Source organism: Choloepus didactylus, chromosome 12 (genome assembly GCF_015220235.1).
Source record: "Choloepus didactylus isolate mChoDid1 chromosome 12, mChoDid1.pri, whole genome shotgun sequence".
In the NCBI taxonomy this organism is placed as follows: domain Eukaryota; kingdom Metazoa; phylum Chordata; class Mammalia; order Pilosa; family Megalonychidae; genus Choloepus; species Choloepus didactylus.
In genome coordinates this window covers 89,716,269-89,734,743 of record NC_051318.1, presented here as the reverse complement: position 1 = coordinate 89,734,743, position 18,475 = coordinate 89,716,269, and the positions used below count along the sequence as shown (strand labels likewise).

The 18,475-nt window shown below is 39.4% G+C and overlaps 1 protein-coding gene across 3 annotated transcripts in view; it reads left to right on the top strand.

Moving 5' to 3' along the window:
* ENOX1 (ecto-NOX disulfide-thiol exchanger 1) overlaps positions 1–18,475 on the top strand; it is a 314,387-nt gene that overhangs the window by 93,238 nt on the left and 202,674 nt on the right. For all 3 annotated transcript variants that reach the window (XM_037799840.1, XM_037799841.1, XM_037799842.1), the window contains 2 exons: positions 10,459–10,602; positions 11,398–11,535. In XM_037799840.1, the coding sequence (XP_037655768.1) occupies positions 10,459–10,602; positions 11,398–11,535 (282 nt within the window). The remainder of the gene's footprint in view (positions 1–10,458; positions 10,603–11,397; positions 11,536–18,475) is intronic.

The window sequence follows — 18,475 nt, the reverse complement described above, 5'->3', positions numbered from 1 at the left end:
TCCTGCTCCACCATCTTCCCACAATTCCAGTGGCAAATACTTTTTAAATAAATATTTTCTTATAAAAGTATTAGTTCCCCTTTCCCTAACATATATTGATGCTTACTCCCAGCTTGAAGTGAACTCTGCCATTGCATTACCATGCAACTTTCACTAGAAAAAAGATGAAGGCAGTTGAATCGCTGGTGGGGGTTTGGGGAGCGTGTTTGAATGAAGCAGTGACTCCTATTAAAGTAAAGGTTTGGTGTTAGAAATTGCAGTGTGGGAAATCTGGAAATTATGCTGTCTTTGCTTTATGCTGATTATATGTTTTACTGTTGTATCTACCTTATTTTTACCTTCACAATAAAACTCTTTGTGCTATAGAGACTGTGTCAAGTTATAAGTTGGATAAGTAGAACATATAGTCTACCTCACTGTGCAACTAATAAAATCATTATTCTGATAGCTGTAATAGTCATAGCCTGACGTATATGTGGAGTTGACAGCCACTGTAGTTATCAAACACCATCACTTCATGTACTGCACTGTTAAAACACCACTAGTGGGTGGTTATTTTCAGTCATTATTTTATGATGAATATTATCTCATCATAAACGATAAAATTTAGAATTGCTCAAAAATCGGAATATTGGAGGACTTGAAGAGCAGAAGATCTTTTTCATTAAGACTAGAAAAGGAAAAAAAATGTGATAATGCTTGTGGGAATTCTTTTAAACTATTTTCTTAGATTGGGTTTAAGCTTTCTAGCTGTGAAAAATAATAAACCATGGTAGCAATAGCAATATGCTGTAAGTCCCACAAAGCTCATTCAGCATAATTTCTTTTTTATAAATAATAAAACCATAAATAAATACGATTACTCTAAGCCTACATGAAATTACATTTAGTACCGTGGGCCAGATGTTTTTCTCTCATATCTGTGTTCTTTAGGGTCAATTTCTGCTCACTCTCCCGGCTTCTCCTGGTATATTTAAAGAAATCTGTGAGTAAATAACTGGGGATGACATTTGATCCTGAACTGAGTTTGGTGAATTAGAGGAGGAAATACATCTTTGTGTATCTCACACATAGTAGGCAGAAAGAAAGAGACAGTGTCTCGGAACACAACCATTTAAAACTTTTGTAGGGCACCAGGCTGCTTTCCTTTTGGAGGCCTCGCTCCACCTTTTACCAAACATATGAAATGCAGTCACATCTCCCATTAAATATGCTTTTTACAAGAATCCTTGAAAGGATTTTTATGATACTGCTTTTGAAATTATGTGCCTCCACATTACTCTTTTAATTTAAAACTGGCTGTGTTCTCTCCAGTTGCGCAGACTCAGGACTTTTGCAAAGTAAGAAAGCCCACTGACAAATGATTCTCAACTACAATGACATATATATGAATATTAAATTTAGTAATTAGTGAAGTTGTCATAATACAAAACTTATAGATATTTAATTAAATACTCATTTGTTGTTGATAATGCACTTTTCATTTTAGGTTGACAGGAAATATTTTCAGATCTCAAACATTATTGTAGATCTCTGTATCTCTAGTGCCTAATTGGTAACACTTAGAAAAATAAGCTGCTTTCCCAGAGGCCAATGGGCCCTCTGACCTGGAAGATTATAGTAAAGACAGAGATTCTATTTGAGGAGCTTAGTCCTCCAAATTTCATCCTCTCATATGAAACCATTTTTATGTGGCACCCTTAGGAGGCAAATATCTCCTCCTATTGACTGGGGAGAATAAGTATTAATTGGAGGAGGGTGGGTGGGAGGACAGAGCATTTACAGCTTCTTATGGAAATCTGTGACCAGGACATGGAGTGGAGAAGGAGCTATAGCTCCAGCAGTAGCAAGTGTGGACTTCAAACCTCATCTTCTAAGTGCTGGTGACTTCTCATCAGCATTTATCCCCACCCGCCACGGCTTTGGGTACCAGAAACTCCATGGAAGTTTTCTGGGTTATAAGGCCCTTACTGAGATCACTGTCTGCAGCCATTCTTCACTTCTGATGACCCCAGACTTCCATAGCAGCTAGATCCTAAAGACCTCCCCCAAGAAAGAACCAAGACAATCTTCCTTTCTATTGATTTCGGAATCGAAATGTGTCCCCAGAAACTAGGACCACCCGGCTGTGTTCTTCTCTGACCCCAGATTTAGGAGCCTCTGGGCCACACCGGTCTTCCTCCGGTCTGAGTGCTTGGCCACCGAGCTCCTCCATTTGAATGGTGCTGCACACAACCTGTAGCCCCAAAATTTGACCCATTTCCTCAGCATGCTCCCTGCCAGCCTCAAACTCTCCAACTGGATGCCGTGCTGCACAGGCCTTTTCGCTGGGCTGTTGTCCCTCAGTAGCCCTCCCCCAACTATTTCGTGGAGTCTTCTGGGTCACTGCCATGAGGCCTCCTTGTGGGTGATCATTTGGAGAAAGGGAAAGCATGGCTTCTGGCCCAGGGCAACAAATTGGAGGTGGGGGTGTCATGCTAAGTCTGTATGTCCTGGGGTGATCCTGACTGCAGGGCTAATGCTTTATTCATCCTGTTACAATGGCTTCATTAAGAGCATATTAGTTTAAAAAGTCATTTATGTGTGCTTTGTGACCCTACTAGGAGAAATGTTAACCAGAAGGTGCATCTGGTTCAGGCTGGTCAGGGTCTGATCTGGGTTTTATTGGAGGTAGATTTCCATAGATTAAAGAGCTCTAAGCAGGGCTTTTTGGAATAAAGGTAACTCATTTACCAGGGTTTGCAGCCATTTAAAGGTCAGTTATTTCCCCCCCTATAATTAAAACATTCCACTTTGTAGCTTAATACATTTTCCATGATTGGGTCAAGGTGTAAAATGAGTACAAAATGAAACAGCTAAGTGCAAAATAACACAAATTATCGGATTATATATTGTCTGCTTTCCTTTAAGAAGCTCCTAATGTTTAGAGAAATTGCTTCTTGTGTATGTGTCGCCAAAAAGGCCAGCATGCGACCAATGGGTTCTTTCTACACAGTGCACCCATCAAAAAATTGCTCTTTGATTTATGGCTGTAGCCATGGTTTTTAGAATTCATGTCTTCTGACAGCCATGTCTTTGAAGCCTGAAATCAACCCAGTCTTTCTTTCACAGGAGTTAATCCTTTCTCAGAAGGACAGTTTCCTCTGTCTCAGTCACTCTTTCTCAGTAACCCCATAGCTTTGCCATGTCAGGTGAAGCTTTTATTTAGTTACTGCATTCTGTTTACTCTGTGGCACTTTTCCAGTGTGAACGATGACAGAGAGAGTGCAAACACAAGGGGAGACAAGAATTCTCTGATATGCCCTGACTCACTTTTGTAAATTTGTCTGCCACTTACTTAGATGGTAGCTAAGGCCCAGTCTCTCTGTTCCATGGATAGAAGAGGGGCTTTCCCAAGGCCACACATCACTACAGAGAGGAGAGAATGCACATCTCTTATTCTCCAGAAACAGGCTCGGCCAAAGGGAGAACTTGTGAAGAATTAAGGCTATCTGAAACAGTGGGCTGCCATGCCTGTCGGTAGCAGGCCTGTCAGAAACAGCTGAGGGATTTCTGTATTGAGAGAAGTTGGAATTGTTGAACTCTCAGGTTGCATCCAATTCTTCTAACCCTGATGTTCTATGAACCTGAGTGGTTTGTCCTGAATCCCAGGGGCTTAGAAATGTGTTGCTTAAAGTGATACTCGTGGTTTTAATGGATCCAGGCTTTTGTTTACTGATGAGATTGCTTCCTTCAATAATTCACTCACCAGCAGAGTCAAACAATAATAACTTGTTCTCTGATAGATGTATTTTGGAAGGCAGAAAACAACATATGACAATATATTGTATATGTGCGTGTGGCTGACTGATTCCTATTAATAAGGGAAATCAATTGAGCCATTATGTATTTCATCATCAGTCTTCCAGTGTAATATTACCTTTCTCAGAAAATCTGTAATTGTTAAAATGTAGCAGATCCTATATTTTAAAATCTTTCTGTACAAAGACTTTGAAAATTTATAGTATCATAGTAGCACCCAGAGCTGTTCTTCTTTTCTTTTTCCCTTTTAATGGAAAGTGAAGTACTTCATCCCTAAGGTGTCAAACTTGCTGTCTTCTTACTTCATTCAATTTAGAAATGTAAAGTGTAATTTTTTCAAAAGTAAAGGGTTTCCTGAAAAAAAAAAATTAACCCTGTCATTTCTCAACACTTATATATGCAGTGCTGCATAGTATTTTTCTTTGTATCAGAAGATAATTGGCTTTATTTACTATCCTGCCCAGGCTGATTGAGTTGTCTCTTTGGCAAATTTTATCATTTTATTGGATTGCATTTATTTCAGAGGGAGACCTTCCAGCCTTGTCTTTCTTTTTCTCTCTCTCTCTCATGTTGAATTTTTTGAAGACTGACATGTCATTGGATAAAACCTTATCATCCATTCAATAACCATTCCCTCCCTAAGATGGAAGGGAAGATGATTTGCAGTTTAAAATTGGCTGCTACATAAAGTGGGAAAATGGAAGATGTAATCCCAGACCTATAATGGCATTTTGTATTTGAAAAATGGCCAGATCTGCTTTTCATCCTCTGCGGTGCATGCCAAATTGAAACATTTCCTTTCTTCCGATGATTTCACTTTTTTAGTACTGTACATATATGTCTTTGTTACACCAAGTACTGCTTAATGGATCTGGCGATGTAGTTATTTATAGATTACAACGCATTCAGGGAGCATATGCAAGAAGTCTCACAAAAAGGAGAGCATCGCTGTAACCTGTGTATGACCCTACATTGTTTGTCAGGGAGGTATGGGATCTTAAATCTTGCAGGATGGCTTGTTAAGTGCAGCAAAAGCTTATCTTGAAAGATCCAACAGTTTTTTTTTAAATTGTCTTCTTTTGACACTTCAAATTCATCTGTACTCTAGTTTCCAAGAGCAATTTTCTCCTTTTTCTTCTTTAGCTTTCAAACTCCAAGCTCTGGAACTGGATCTTGGCATTGGAGTTTGTTCCTTTATCCTTTTATTCCTTCTTTCCTTTTTTTTCTTCCTTTCTTCCTTATATTTTCCTTCCTTCCTCCCCCCTTTCCCTCCTTTCTTCCTTCCTTCCATGCATGAACTCATTTGACAAAAATATTGAGCATATGCCATGTTCCAGGCTTTGTGTGGCTGCAGGGTATGCAGAGAGGACTAGTTTCTATAATCTTCCTAAGTGTGGAGTTCAGCGGGGAGATGGCCATAAAGAAAGAATTCCGGTATGAAGTGACAAGTCCCTGTATAGAGAAAGACACAGAGGGCTCTAGGAGCATAGGGGGATACATATCTCTTTTGTCTTCTTTTCCTAAAGGACAAACTAACAAATACTTAGAATAGGAATGGCACTTCTCATGTGCCACTGTGATGTGTTCATCCTTTCGGAAAGAGTTTGGTGACTTTATAAATATATGGGTAACAGGTTGGATACTGAGGACCTTTTCACGTCTAGCTTTGATATAAAGTGCTCTAGGATTCATCCCTAACTCAACGATCTTTGCCCAACTCCATCCTCTGACCACACCATTTCCATTTCTTTCTATCACTGAGAAGGAGCTTTTTAGCTTTATTTGCTATCATAGTCCTCTCATCAGGAATTCCCCTTAAAATACCTGGTCTAAATCTCTTCTTGCAAACTTAATCTTATTAGTTTCCATTCATAAGCAATGTTGCCCATTCATGAATAATCTGCATCCAGTATGTTTAACAAACTTGAAAGCCTAATCAGGTGTTATGTAGAATCTTAGCTAATCTCTATTAATAGCTGTTTCAACTTCATCTTCTTGAAGTGCTCTCTTTTCCTTCCCAATCCCCCACCTCCAAAAAAAATTTACTTCTACTAAGAATTAAGAAGCAATGTAGACTTTACTGTCATTTTTGTAGAGGAGACAGAGGAACTATTTACATTGTACACTCCCCAGTGAAGCACTTGAAAACCTGCTGTAGTGATTTTTCTTCTCTGCATATGTGGCCACCAGGGAGCCCTCCTTTCTCCCCTCAAAGCATCAGACCCTCTAACCACATGGTGCAGAGCAATTCCACTCTGCCCCCAAATCCGCAGGCTCTACTCATCTCATTCCTCAGCAAAATGAAAGACTCGATAGTTGATGGCTCCAATCTGCTTAAAAGCCTATTTACTAAGCCTCTGTTAAGATGATTTCCTAATGATTGGAGAGGAGAGTGAAGCCTTAATGGAAATGTATTCTCATTTTTACTGTAGATATAAAGCATGATACTGGTAATGAATATTTCCTATGAAGTAAGAGAGTTTCTGACTATTAATTTTTAAAAACATGGTTAAATATCAAACCTGATTTCATATGAAATTTTTTTTTGGTATTGACTCTTTATAAACATTAGCACATCTGATGGTCTCACTGTAGTTTTGTTATTGAAGTAGGCATGAAACTAAGGACTTATATCAAACAAAATAATTCTTTTTTTTTTTAAAAAGGATGTTCAATACCTAACTCATCTCCACCTCTTTTAATATGAATCAATGTTTTGCACACCATTACAGGTGGGTTTTATTATTCACTGTATAGTTGGACCTGTAAAGTTGGAAAAATTAAAAGGGATTGTGTTACTAAGTATGGGAACAGCTAGTGCCATTTTTTATAGATCAGACAGTATTTTCATGGGCTTGGGTGAGTTTCTATTTGCCCCACAGATATAGCCCAATGAAAAACTGGGCATATATATATCTTGTTGAACAAGTATGATATTAGTTATGAGGTATGAGGTTTTGTGCCTGAATACATTGTAAGAACAGGATTAGATTTCAGTTAGAACCCTGGACAAAGTTGGCATTTCCTACATCCAGTTGTTTTGTGATGATCATGTCTCACTAAAAGCTGTAAATAGGAACTGCTGATTTCACAGTTCATCATGAATGTCTTGAAAGCTTTTGTGGTTTGACAGGCCAAAAAGAAAAAAAAAAAAAAGGAGAAAAATGCATACATCTCTTAAATTATTTTGGATTATTTTATAAAAGGGTTGCGAAAAATGAAGAAATCCTCTGCTAAAATTTAGGTGTGGCACAGAAAACTAGGGCAACACTTATTTTAGAAATATCAAGTGTTATTCACTGTTTTAGAATTAATTACATAATTATCTACCAGAACACAAAGATCCCAGGGTACCTTAATGGAAACAGTACACTTCCAAGTAAAATAATAATAATTAGCACCTACTGTATTCTAAGTGCTTTATTAACTGCAATTTTTAAACTCCCCACATCTCTGTGTGTAAATAAACATCATTAAGAATATTAATCTTTTCTATACTTTAGAAATAAGAAAACTAAGAGAAATTGATTTGAGTGATAAGTTTGGTGTTATGGTCTTGAATCATTTAAAAAGGCAAGTATTCAACAGAAAGAATAGATGTTTAGTAGAGTACATAAATAGCCCTTGTAACTATTCATAAATTAGGCAGTAATTAATTAAAAGTATTCCCTTTCTTCCAAGTCAAGAGGTCAAATTAAATTTTGCAAAGAATATCAAGGCATCCTAGAGACTATTGGAAATGCCCAAGAAGTGACAGAACTTCTTTCAAGTCACCATCCAAGGCACATGGTGGCCACGTGGAATTGTATGTCATTGAACATTGGATTGGGAGATCAAAGACGTAATAAATGGAACACCACAGAGTCCCATTAGGGGATAAATCCAGGTTTACAGCCACATCTCCCCAGTAGAATAGTGTTTTTGTTCAATAAAACAGCAGCCGTTTGTTGAGATGGTGTATTAGTCAGGGTTCTCCAGGGGAAAAGAATCAACTGGAGGTATGTGTAAATATGAAATTTTACAAAAGTGTCTCATGCAACTGTGGGGATGCACGAGTCCAAATTTCATAGAGCAGGATGCACGAGTCCAAATTCTGTAGGGCAGGCCACGAGTTGGTGACTCAGATGAAGGTCTTCGATGAACTCCCAGGAGAGGCTGGCTGGCTGAAGAAGAAATGAAAGTTCTCTCTCTTCTCCCTTAAAAGTCTTTAACTGATTGGGTTAAATCCAGGTGACTGAATTCTCTCATTGCAGAAGACAGTCCCTTGTTTGATGTAATCAGCCACAGGTGCAATCAATTGACTGATGATTTAATAAACAAATCTTTATTTGGTTAATCTGGTTTATTAACCAGCCACAAATGTCCTGGCAGTAATGGTTAGCCAGTGCTTGCTTGACCAGACACCTGGACACCATCATAGATGGACATGAAAATACAGGTAGAAGGTGTGGGCCTCGAGGACACTTGATGTCTGTTTTTAAAACTCTAATCACTAAGGTGAAGACTACCATTGGAACAGATCTCATAGATCTCATAAAGCCAACTGCATCCATAAAAAACACGGTAACAAAAGGGCAAGGTGAAACATGGTAGCAGCTGGTCAGGCCCAAGACATAAAGCTGACAAAGTAAAGGGATATTCTCTGAATCTGGTGTTCCAGAGCTGCAGACACATCGGACAGAAAAGAAAGTTGTGATTAATGCCTATTTTGGGAGAACCTAAGCTGGAAGGAAGCCAGCCAACTGAACTTCATTTGGAGAGATAAGTAAGACAAGTACTGATCTTGCAGTGACCTGAAAGGGCTTTCCTACAGGGCCATTTGCACAAAGGAATGAACAAATCATAGCCTCACTCTTTGTCTTGGAGCTCTGGGATAGTTTGGCAGTGAAGAGAGGAAAGTGCTTTGGGATTTTTATCTTAGAAATGTTGCTGGTGTTTGGGGATAGCTAAAGGGCAGACACTTAGTTCAGCAACACATTTCCTATGTTACCGAATTTGTTTTATTCCGTGAGAATCTCTTTGTCTGATGGCATTCATTGCCTAAGATGATTGATGCACACTATATAAGCAGGTTCTGAATTTTTAATTTGGGTAATAGAGTTTAATTGCAAGATGTAAAATATTTGCTTTGAGTTGAGTTTGCTCCCAAAGTTGGAATCATTTGCTGCAGAATGATGAAGATGTTTCAAGTTCCTTACAGGCTGTGGGAAATTATTCCCCACTGTCTCACATGTCCCTGTAGTTGAGGGCTGGGGATTTGTTGGGATCATAGAAACAATTTGCTGGTTATCTATCTAAACTTGAGATATTGAAGCCTGAGCTTCCATTTGAATTAAACTTCTCAACTGTCAGTAAGTTCTCTTCCTTCGTACGGTGCTCAAACGTATGACTGATCTGTGCACCTGAAATCAAAAATACAAAAATAATGTACCATAGAAGGAGCAGGCTTACATCAGATATGCTAACAAACAGACCATAACATAACATCTAATTTTAAAATAACCATGACAGGTGAACAGAGATACGGTTTAGAAAAATTTCTAAAATTACACGTAAATAAAAGTAAATATTTTCACCCAGTTGTTCTATCAGTCTACTTAAAATTCAAGCATATCGGGTGACCCATTTAAGTAATAGGTTCTGTCTCCCAGTTTTTGAACTGTTAAAAATACATTTAAAATATGTATGCATGAATGCTACATGTTTTTGCATTTTTAAGAGTGGAGAGAAGGCAGAAAGAACATTTTATAAATAGTGTGATTTAGAGGGGATCTTTGTAACTTTATTCAATATTTTACTGATTTTTTATTAGAAAAGTGCTTTTTAAAGGGCTATTAAATATATATTTTTAATTTTTTTATTGAATATATATACTTATATGTATATGTATATATATGTGTGCATATATATATGCATATATGTGTGTGTGTGTATATATATATATATATATACTGTGCAATTCTGGGGAAAATTCGATTAAATCAAGTTGTGCTGGGTAACATTTACCTTTCCGCAGAGCTGAAAAACACATTTTTTTTCCCCTTTGCAGCCCCAACATCCTGTAGATCTTCTTTCATGAGCAACACACCATTCTTTCCTTTTGCCTTCTATTGTAATGCCATCGCACTCCTTTACCAGCCTCAGGGGCAGCCCGTTCTTGCTTTTTCTTCCTTCTCCCTACTTCTTTTCTCTCTGAATACATTTCACAGATGACCTTCTCCCAAAGTAACAATGTCAATTAATTTTTAACTTTAAAAAAAATCGTATTTGGCCCCGAGTCTGCCCTCTCCATTGAAGTGTAGTCCGCGGAAGAGGCTGTGCAGATACTGCTAAGTCTGTTCGGTGGGGGCGAGGCGTTTGGTACGCTAGCAAAGGCCGCTGCGCATGCAGCCGGCGCTGTATATGCGGACAGCGCTGTGTATGCAGCCTGCCCAGGCCCTAGGTGGGTCAACCCGCTCATCCCTCCGGACCCCGAAACTGAGCTGTTAGACGGCTGCAAAGAGCGGTGCACTCTTTGCCTGCAACTGGGAGTTGTTCTTTGTGGGCGGTTCTGTTTCGTTGTATTGTGTGCTTTTTGAATAGACAACAGTTTGTCCCTTGAAGGCTCCCTCTGTTAGCTATTATGGTTTCTTATCACACTCCTTTCCCATTTTGCAGAACCCGATGACCTCCACGGGGACGCTGCACTCAGCCATCGACGTGCCCCTGCCCCTCAGGATCGTCGTAATTCAATAGTAGATGCGGGTGGCGTTGAAAGCATCACTCGGTGTCCCCAAGAGCTTCCTCAGATGATGGCTGCAGGTAAATATCACTGGCCAGTGCAGGACACGGACAAGGCATTCTCGGTTTTCTGTGGAAAAGCTTGCCCAGCCATGACCATGCGCTCCGAACCAGGAATCTGGGGCCCTTAAAGAAATCAGGCCGTAGAACTAGGGAAAATGAGAGTGTTAGGTCAAATTTGATACACTATGCAGTTCTCAACTCTGCTGTTTTGTTTTGTTCTTGTTTTTTTGTTTTTTTTTTTAATTATTTATTGGTTTATTTTGTTTTGATGAAAGCTTATCCTTAGAAATATTTGGAAAAGTCACTTTAGGTATATACTTGTGTTTCCTTAATGTGTTGATGTAAAAAGTTTGTAAAGGAGGGAATGCTGTTACACAGTTTCACCACTTGACAACTGTTTTTTGAAACTCTGTTAGATAGAAGACATCCCTGCTCCAGAATTACAGTTGGAAACAGATGGATTTATTTATTTCAGCCAGTCTGCTTGTTTTATCAAGAGAATATCCCAGCCTCGCCTCTCAACCTTGTACCTTAACTAATATCGTTTCACTGGGAGAAAGAAGCAGTTCTTTGGGGGTTTTTTTCCAGGGATGCCTCCTTAATAGCGTGCTGTGTATAATACAAATGGCATGTCATTAAGTTTCTTCCCAGAATATTGCAGAAACTCTTTATGTTTACGTCAGGAGGAAACATTGCTCTAGATTATAGTGCTTTATTTTGTGTGTGTGTGTGATTTGGGAAGTGTGCTAAATGAAGCTTCACATCTCCGGAAACATAATTTCCTTGACGCTCAGCCATCATTTGTCCCCACAGCAGCCGATGGTTTGGGGAGCATAGCGATAGACACGACCCAGCTCGCCATGTCCGTGACAGATCCCGCTGCGTGGGCCACAGCCATGAATAACTTAGGCATGGTTCCTGTCGGGTTGCCCGGGCAGCAGCTCGTGTCTGGTAAGCTCTCTCTTGGATTGGGAGATGCTGGCAGCAGTGCCAGAGGGCCTGAGGTTACAGGTGCCCAGTAATCTGTCCGCCCAGCCACTGTTGAGCATGGTCTTTGATTTATGACTGGGGCATGTTTGGCAGGTTCTCCTGGAGTTTTTTTCCCTCAGCACCTTGGTCTCCTGCCCAATTGTTGTTCTCAGGGGGAAATAAAGCCCCATAACTGTCACTACCATGTGCAATCTCCAGCTTCCGTAGCTTTGCAACATCCATTGCATTTTTAAAAACTGGCAAATAGAATGGCTAATATTTGCCTTCTAATCTGCAAAATTCTTTCATGTGCATTATCCCATTTGATTCCCCAGTCCTCCATTGAGAGAGGTAGGTATTTGTTGTTGTTTCTGCTTTTCTTATTGTCCCCATTTGCAAATGGGGAAACAGAGAACCAGGATTTAGATGTTTCCAGCATCCAAGTGTCAGAGCTAGAAACCCAGCTTAACTGATACTAAATCTCACATTTCCTTTTCCTCTGCATTTTGGAATTGTAATACAGTGCACTGATAGATAAAATGTTTAGAAATTTCACAAAGTAAAAGATCACTTAATATATTCAATATATTTCATAATTTAATTTAACGTGTTTATTGAGGATTTTTTCACATGCCCTGTGACAAATGCTTCGGGAAATAAAATAAATAAATATGTATAGAAGTGTCCTGGAGGAACCAGTCTCCCTAAATTGAGAAACATGGCAGCAGAAAACAATTAGATAGCAACAAAGGCAATGCAAAGAATCAGGTGTTAAGTAGCAGGGCAGACTAGTAATATAGTAACTTCCAGAAGGTTCAATCACTGGGGCTCTGAGAGAAGATGATGTTGTCAGGGAGGTGGGACTTGAGCTTTGTCTAGAGAGAGATAAATAATTGGATTTGCATATGCACACATTCATTCATTCACTCATTCATTCAATGACATTGACAGGATATTGTGCTGATATGTGGGCTGGGCTCCAGGCATGGTCCCTGCCCCTCAAAAACTGTCGTGTATTTGGAGGGGTGGACTGTCAATTATGATAGTAAGATCATTTATATGCTGGGGGAAGAAAAATTCATTTCTGTCCTTCACGTTGGGTGAGGGCAGATGGTATATACTAAATGGAAACCCATTGCCTCTGGAGAGTTTCTGAGTTCCATATGTGCAGACTTGTGCAGACTTCATGCTGAGTTAACCAACCATTTGATTTCCTTTTGTTATTAATAGTGGCCATAGATGAAAATTATAACCTTAGTGCAGTAAATCATGTGCACATGCATGTATATATGTGTATATATGTATGTGTATGTATATCTACCCATTATGTATAGTTTCTTTTTTAATATAACAAGACAAAACGTAAGAGAAGACAGGAGAGAGAGGAGAGGGGGAGACAGAGATAAAGGAAAGGCAGAAAGATTGAGTTCCAAAACATTACACTCAGGATATTTGTAAAAGTCTCCAAAATGCTATAAAATTTAGAAGTTGAATATACAGTGTATGTGTGTGTGTATGTATGCACATAAACATTTTCCAAGGTTAGAACATGTGTTTATCCAGTCTCCTTTTTCCAGTCCCCTTTTTCCTACAGCTAATCTAAATAGATGTTGCCTTCTAATAACTTGAGAGTAAAGATTTTATTTTTCCACCCAAATTTCCTAGCTGTCCAATTGAAATATTCATAAAGCAGAAATTACTTTACTCCTTGTCTCCACCTCCCACTTCTCCCAGAAAATGTTGTCTAACTTCAAGAGTAAGCCACGACCACAGTAATTCATTATTTTTCCTTATGGTTTTGAGTCTTCTGACATTTTAGCCATGACCAATTTATGATTCTCCCAGCAACTTAACCGTGAGGAGAATTACAGCCCTACTCATTATAGAAGATTTACCGTATCTGCCCTGAGTTACATTCTCTGTTTTTTGTATTGGCCAAACTGCTTAAACTGCTTTTGAACCTGTCAGGCCTACCTTCATCATTTTCCCAACCTGCCAATTAACTGTGCTTGCTTTGTTCTCAGGGGCACCAGCTAATGGCATTTGTTGATCCTATCCCAAGGTCAGGTTCTGTTTGTTTTGTTGGTGTTTGTGTATTTTCTCCTAGTCTTTTTTCTATGCAAATTTTTTAACCATATTAAATATAAAGTTTTCTATAATGCGTTTTTATTACTATCTTATCCTAAATTATTTTCCATTTCCTCTTATAGTTTTATATTTAAAATTTTAATAAGCCATCAAATAAACCTCCCCCAGTTTACTTAATCATAATCATTCTCCTATTTATGTTTAGGTGGTTTCCAATTTTTCCTGCTAACTGGTCATGTTTCTCTGGAGAAATTAATTGTGCTGAGCAGGTTCCCTTTTCTGTAAAATGGTGATAGGATCTATTTCATGGTACTGTTGTAAGATTTAAATATAACTTACATGAAATAATTGCATAGTGCCTGCACGTAGTAAGCATTCATCAAATATTAGCTATTGTTCCTTCCTTCCTTCCTTTCTTTCTCTCTTTTTTTAAATTCACAAATAATTCTACAATTAATGTTGTCATGCATACAGCTTTTCAATGTTTAGATTTCCCTTGGATGGAATCTTAAGTATAGAATTTAGTAGGTCAAAAGAAGTGAACGCTTTTAAATTTCTTGTTAAATACTGGGCAATAAAGTTCCAGAATATACTTATGTATTTAAAATTTACTAATTTGGTATGCAAAGATGAACTCTTATTAGTTTACCTTAAATCCTTTTATAACTAGCCTTGTTTAATTTTTTATTTTCATTTTTTTCTCTTCCTTTTCTTCTCTTTCATACTGTAATCATTTCAGATACTCAGTGATTTTCTTATCAGTTTATATGTGAGTCTTCATTTTTTGAGCTTTTTAATCCAGTCCTGTTCCCAAACAGGGACCTTAGATGCTTTCTTTGTTCTTCACAAGCTCTGAACAGGCTTTTCCTCCACCCAAATCACGTAGAAATGTGATTTGACAAACTTGAAAGCTAAATTTAGTTAGCTAGAAAAAGTCATCAGGCTCAAACTAATAATTCACCGTCAAGAAAGTCCAAGAGAGCCACAAACCAAATAACAATGGGCGTTCCCCAGTCCACCCTCTTTGGGGAGTAATATGACTTGGCCCCCAAATATCTCAGGATACATTCTTAAGTGGGGCTGTCATGTTATGGTCAAAACCCTTTCAGGGCCTCCATGAAGAAATCTCTGGAATGAAATAATTTAGCAGAAGAAAAGTGGGTGTGGGAGAAGAATTTACCAAAAACTGTAATTTTTCCCATTGGTTGGCTCTGTTGGTAGGTGTTTTACGGATCTCATTTTTATCATTTTTATTTTCTTCTTTAATTTTGCTTCTTTCTCTTCTCCCTTCTCCCTCTTTTAAATTATCTTTGTTATTGTTGAGATCATCAGCATCAATAAAGTTGTACTATTCTAAGCACTGGAACTATTGTTGCACTTTCATCTTCCAGGTTTTCCAAACTCTTGCTTTGGAACATTAGTTTCCCACAGTTGTTAGTTAAGATAGGACAAAATCAGGCTTCTCACTTTGTAACCTTTAAGATGCTAATGTGCAATGTCCAGTTATGAAGAGTGGGATCTAGTATGTAGGATTTCCCAAAGTTTATTTAGCATTAAATATGTATTTATTAGCAACATGTGAGACATTAGTCTGTAGCCATCTAAACTAAATTTTCCCTGTCAATTGTGGAGCTCCTTCTCCACATCCACCCATCTTTCTAGGCCATATATGGCATTCCTCCATATTATCTAGTTTACACAAACAAAAGTTTGTTTGTGGTTTTGCTGAACCGTGTCACTCCCTTATCTCAAGTTTCAAATTAACTCTCTTGTGGTCAGGTGTTGCCTGAAACTTTCTTTGCAAGTTTTCTATGATACACATTGTCCCTTCCCAGGAGCCCCAGCTTCTGGTGTCAAAAACCAAAATCCAGAATATCAACTCCTAAGCTTTGTCACCATCTGTGTGACCAGCTGCTGCCTTCCTACATCCCTGGTTTCTTTTCCAAAGTTATAATCAACTGGAAGAGAGTTGAAAAGCAACAGCTGAGTACCCCACAGGTTTTAAGTTTCTTGCCCAGGCCTGTGTAGGGACTGGTAATACTTTTCTGAATCTACTTTGGCCATGAGATCATACCTTGCTCTTCTCTGAAGTTTTTGAAATCTCCATTCCTAACGTCAGCAATCCTTTCTTTAGCTCTTATTGACTTTACATTGGTGCATAACTTGTTCACCAAGTTGCTTAGCATGCCATTTGTCACCTTTCAGATACATGTTCCAAAAAAGGCCCCTCCCTGTTAGTTATGTATAGGGTATAAACAGGATAACGCCACATCCCTTATCAGTAATTGACTTGGAACCAATGAAAGGTTTCTTCCCCTTACAAGTGTATGTTAGTCAGCTCCCAAATTGATCCCTGAATCATAACTTGCTGTCTCTTCTTGAGAAGCTCTGAATTCCCCACCATCACCTCCTGTTTCCTGCCAAGAAGAGATGAGCTTAGTTTTATAACAAAGTCATGTAGAGGTTAAGACCTACACAGTACAGTCTCCCCTCTGTGCAGTCCATTACCTTCTCCCATTCATTGGTGCCTCCACTCATTTTAATTCCCTGCTTCTTCAGAATGTTTTTTTCTAGTTTCCTTCCTGGGTTGTTTAATCCTCCCAAGAACAGCCTTATCTTCTTTAATAAGCCCAAGTATGAAGAGACATGTGTCAAATCTGTTCATCTCCTCAAACATCAGTCTTTTAACTTGGATTTATTGAACCAGATGTTGTGCTGCATTCTGGGAATATGAGACCTAGAGCTTACTCTCATGTGTTACAGTTTAGTGAAGAATGTAAAGGTGTAAATAGAGCAAAAACAAATCACCGTGGTGAGTGGTTAGATCAAGAGTGCTATGGTGTGTCACTGAAGAGTGTCAGGCAGGGGAGTGATATGATTATAGTTGTATTTTTACTGAGAACATTTGTTTTAAGTCCCTTAGAGAACTAGTGGGAGTGTGTAAAGATTGGTGGCAAAGAGATGAGACAGGAGGCTGTAACAATAACCCCAATGAGAGAGAATAACGGCAATAACTAAAATCATGGCAATGGAGATGGGGAGAAGTGAAGAGGTGCCCTTACGGCGTCTAGCTGTGGAAACGACAGGAATTGATGACTGATTCCACATAGAATGTAAAGAGAGGGAAAAATCAGCAATGACCTCCTGGGTTTCTAGCCTTGGGACGCAGGTAAATGGTAGGGTCATTTACTAAGGTGAGGAAGGCTGGATGAGGAGAGAGTAGCAGTTTGGGGACATGGTGAGTTTCCTTTTGGATGTGTTGAGTTTGAAGAACCCGTTGGAAGGAAGCGTGAGGTGAACAGTCAGGTTTATGGTTTAGCACTCAGGAGAGAAGGCTGGATGGGGCTGTAGCTTGGCAGTCCCAGACACATAGGTTTTTGACGCCCTGGGTACCGTGCGCCGCAGCCATGCTTCTGCTGCAAGGTTAGGAATTGCACCTCAGCTCTCACCCGGGCAGCAGCCTGGCCTCCACTTGGGTTTCCAGAACCTCCATCTGCTTCCCCTCTTTTGTCTACTGCACAGCCTCAGGGTTTGAAATGAGAGAAGTCATGGGTGATAAAAAGTGTAGTACATGAATCTATGCCTGAAACTATCTCATCAGCCTACAGAGATACTCGGAAGGACTGCCTCTTGCTAAACCATCCTACATATTTGTTTTTAAAATAAAAATAATACTCAAACCAGCAAACTTCCTTTCCTTAGTCTTTTCCAGCATTAACAGCGACTCTCTCTATTACAGGCACAGTAAAGTGGTACCGACAGCTCAGTGTATAGAGGACAGTCCCTCTGAAAAATGGTGCTTCTAGTCCTCCTTTGTCTTTATTTTCCATTTGGTTGAAAGATTTCTCTTTATCAATTGCCAGGAAACAAATAGGCCCCAGGCTGTGTTTCACAATTTCTGTATCTGATTTCATGTATTTTTGACAGTTCTGTGACACTTTCCTCTGTTATTTACCCCTTTCCCCCAGGTCATTGTGACCATACATTCATATATTTATTCATTCACCACAATGTTATAGAGGGTTTAAAACGCACAACTTACCTTGCGAGGCACTAGAGAAGCAGCCACTCGTGACCGAGAGCTGATACTCTTCTAGAGCAACACATATGTCTAAAGATGCAGAGTTTATCCAAATAATTGTGCAGTTGATTATTGAATTGCAATAGCGGAGTGTCTTATAAGTGGGATGGGGAGCCTCACTTTGTCAGGTGGTGTTGGTGGCGGGAGGGGGGCCTCCTATAATGAAGTAGTTTTTAGGCTAAGACCTAAAGGGTGAGGTAGCCACTTAGCAGGAGGATCGAGCTAGAAGAAAGGAAGAATTTAGGAAGATGAGAGCATCCCAAGGACAAAAAAGGCCTTGTGCAAAGCCTAGAGGTGAGAGGAGCTTGGCTCTTTGAAGGAAGCTAAAGGCTAGCGTACCTGGGCACATGGTAGTGGTTGGGGATGAGGTGGGTGAGCGGTTGATGCTTAAGATGAGTCTAGAGAGGTTGGCCAGGGCCAGATCATGCCTGCCAAGGGATCTGTGGAGTTTATTTGAAGTGCAAGCTAATGAAGGCTTTGGAAAAAGGAAGTGATCTTTGACTTAGGTTTTTTTGTTTTCAATCACCCATGTTGTGTTAGAACTGGATTGAAGAATGGCAAGAACGAGGCTGGATGTTTAGAAGGTGGCTGCACGTCCAAAAAAAGATGGTAGAGGCTGGAAGTGTGCAGTCAGTAGTGAAGATGGTGCAGGGTAGATGGACTGGATCTGTCCACAAAGACTAGAATAGTGAGCTAGGCATTGCTGTGGGTGCTGGGGCCCACAGCCTTCTCGGAGCTTTCGTTCCAGGGCTG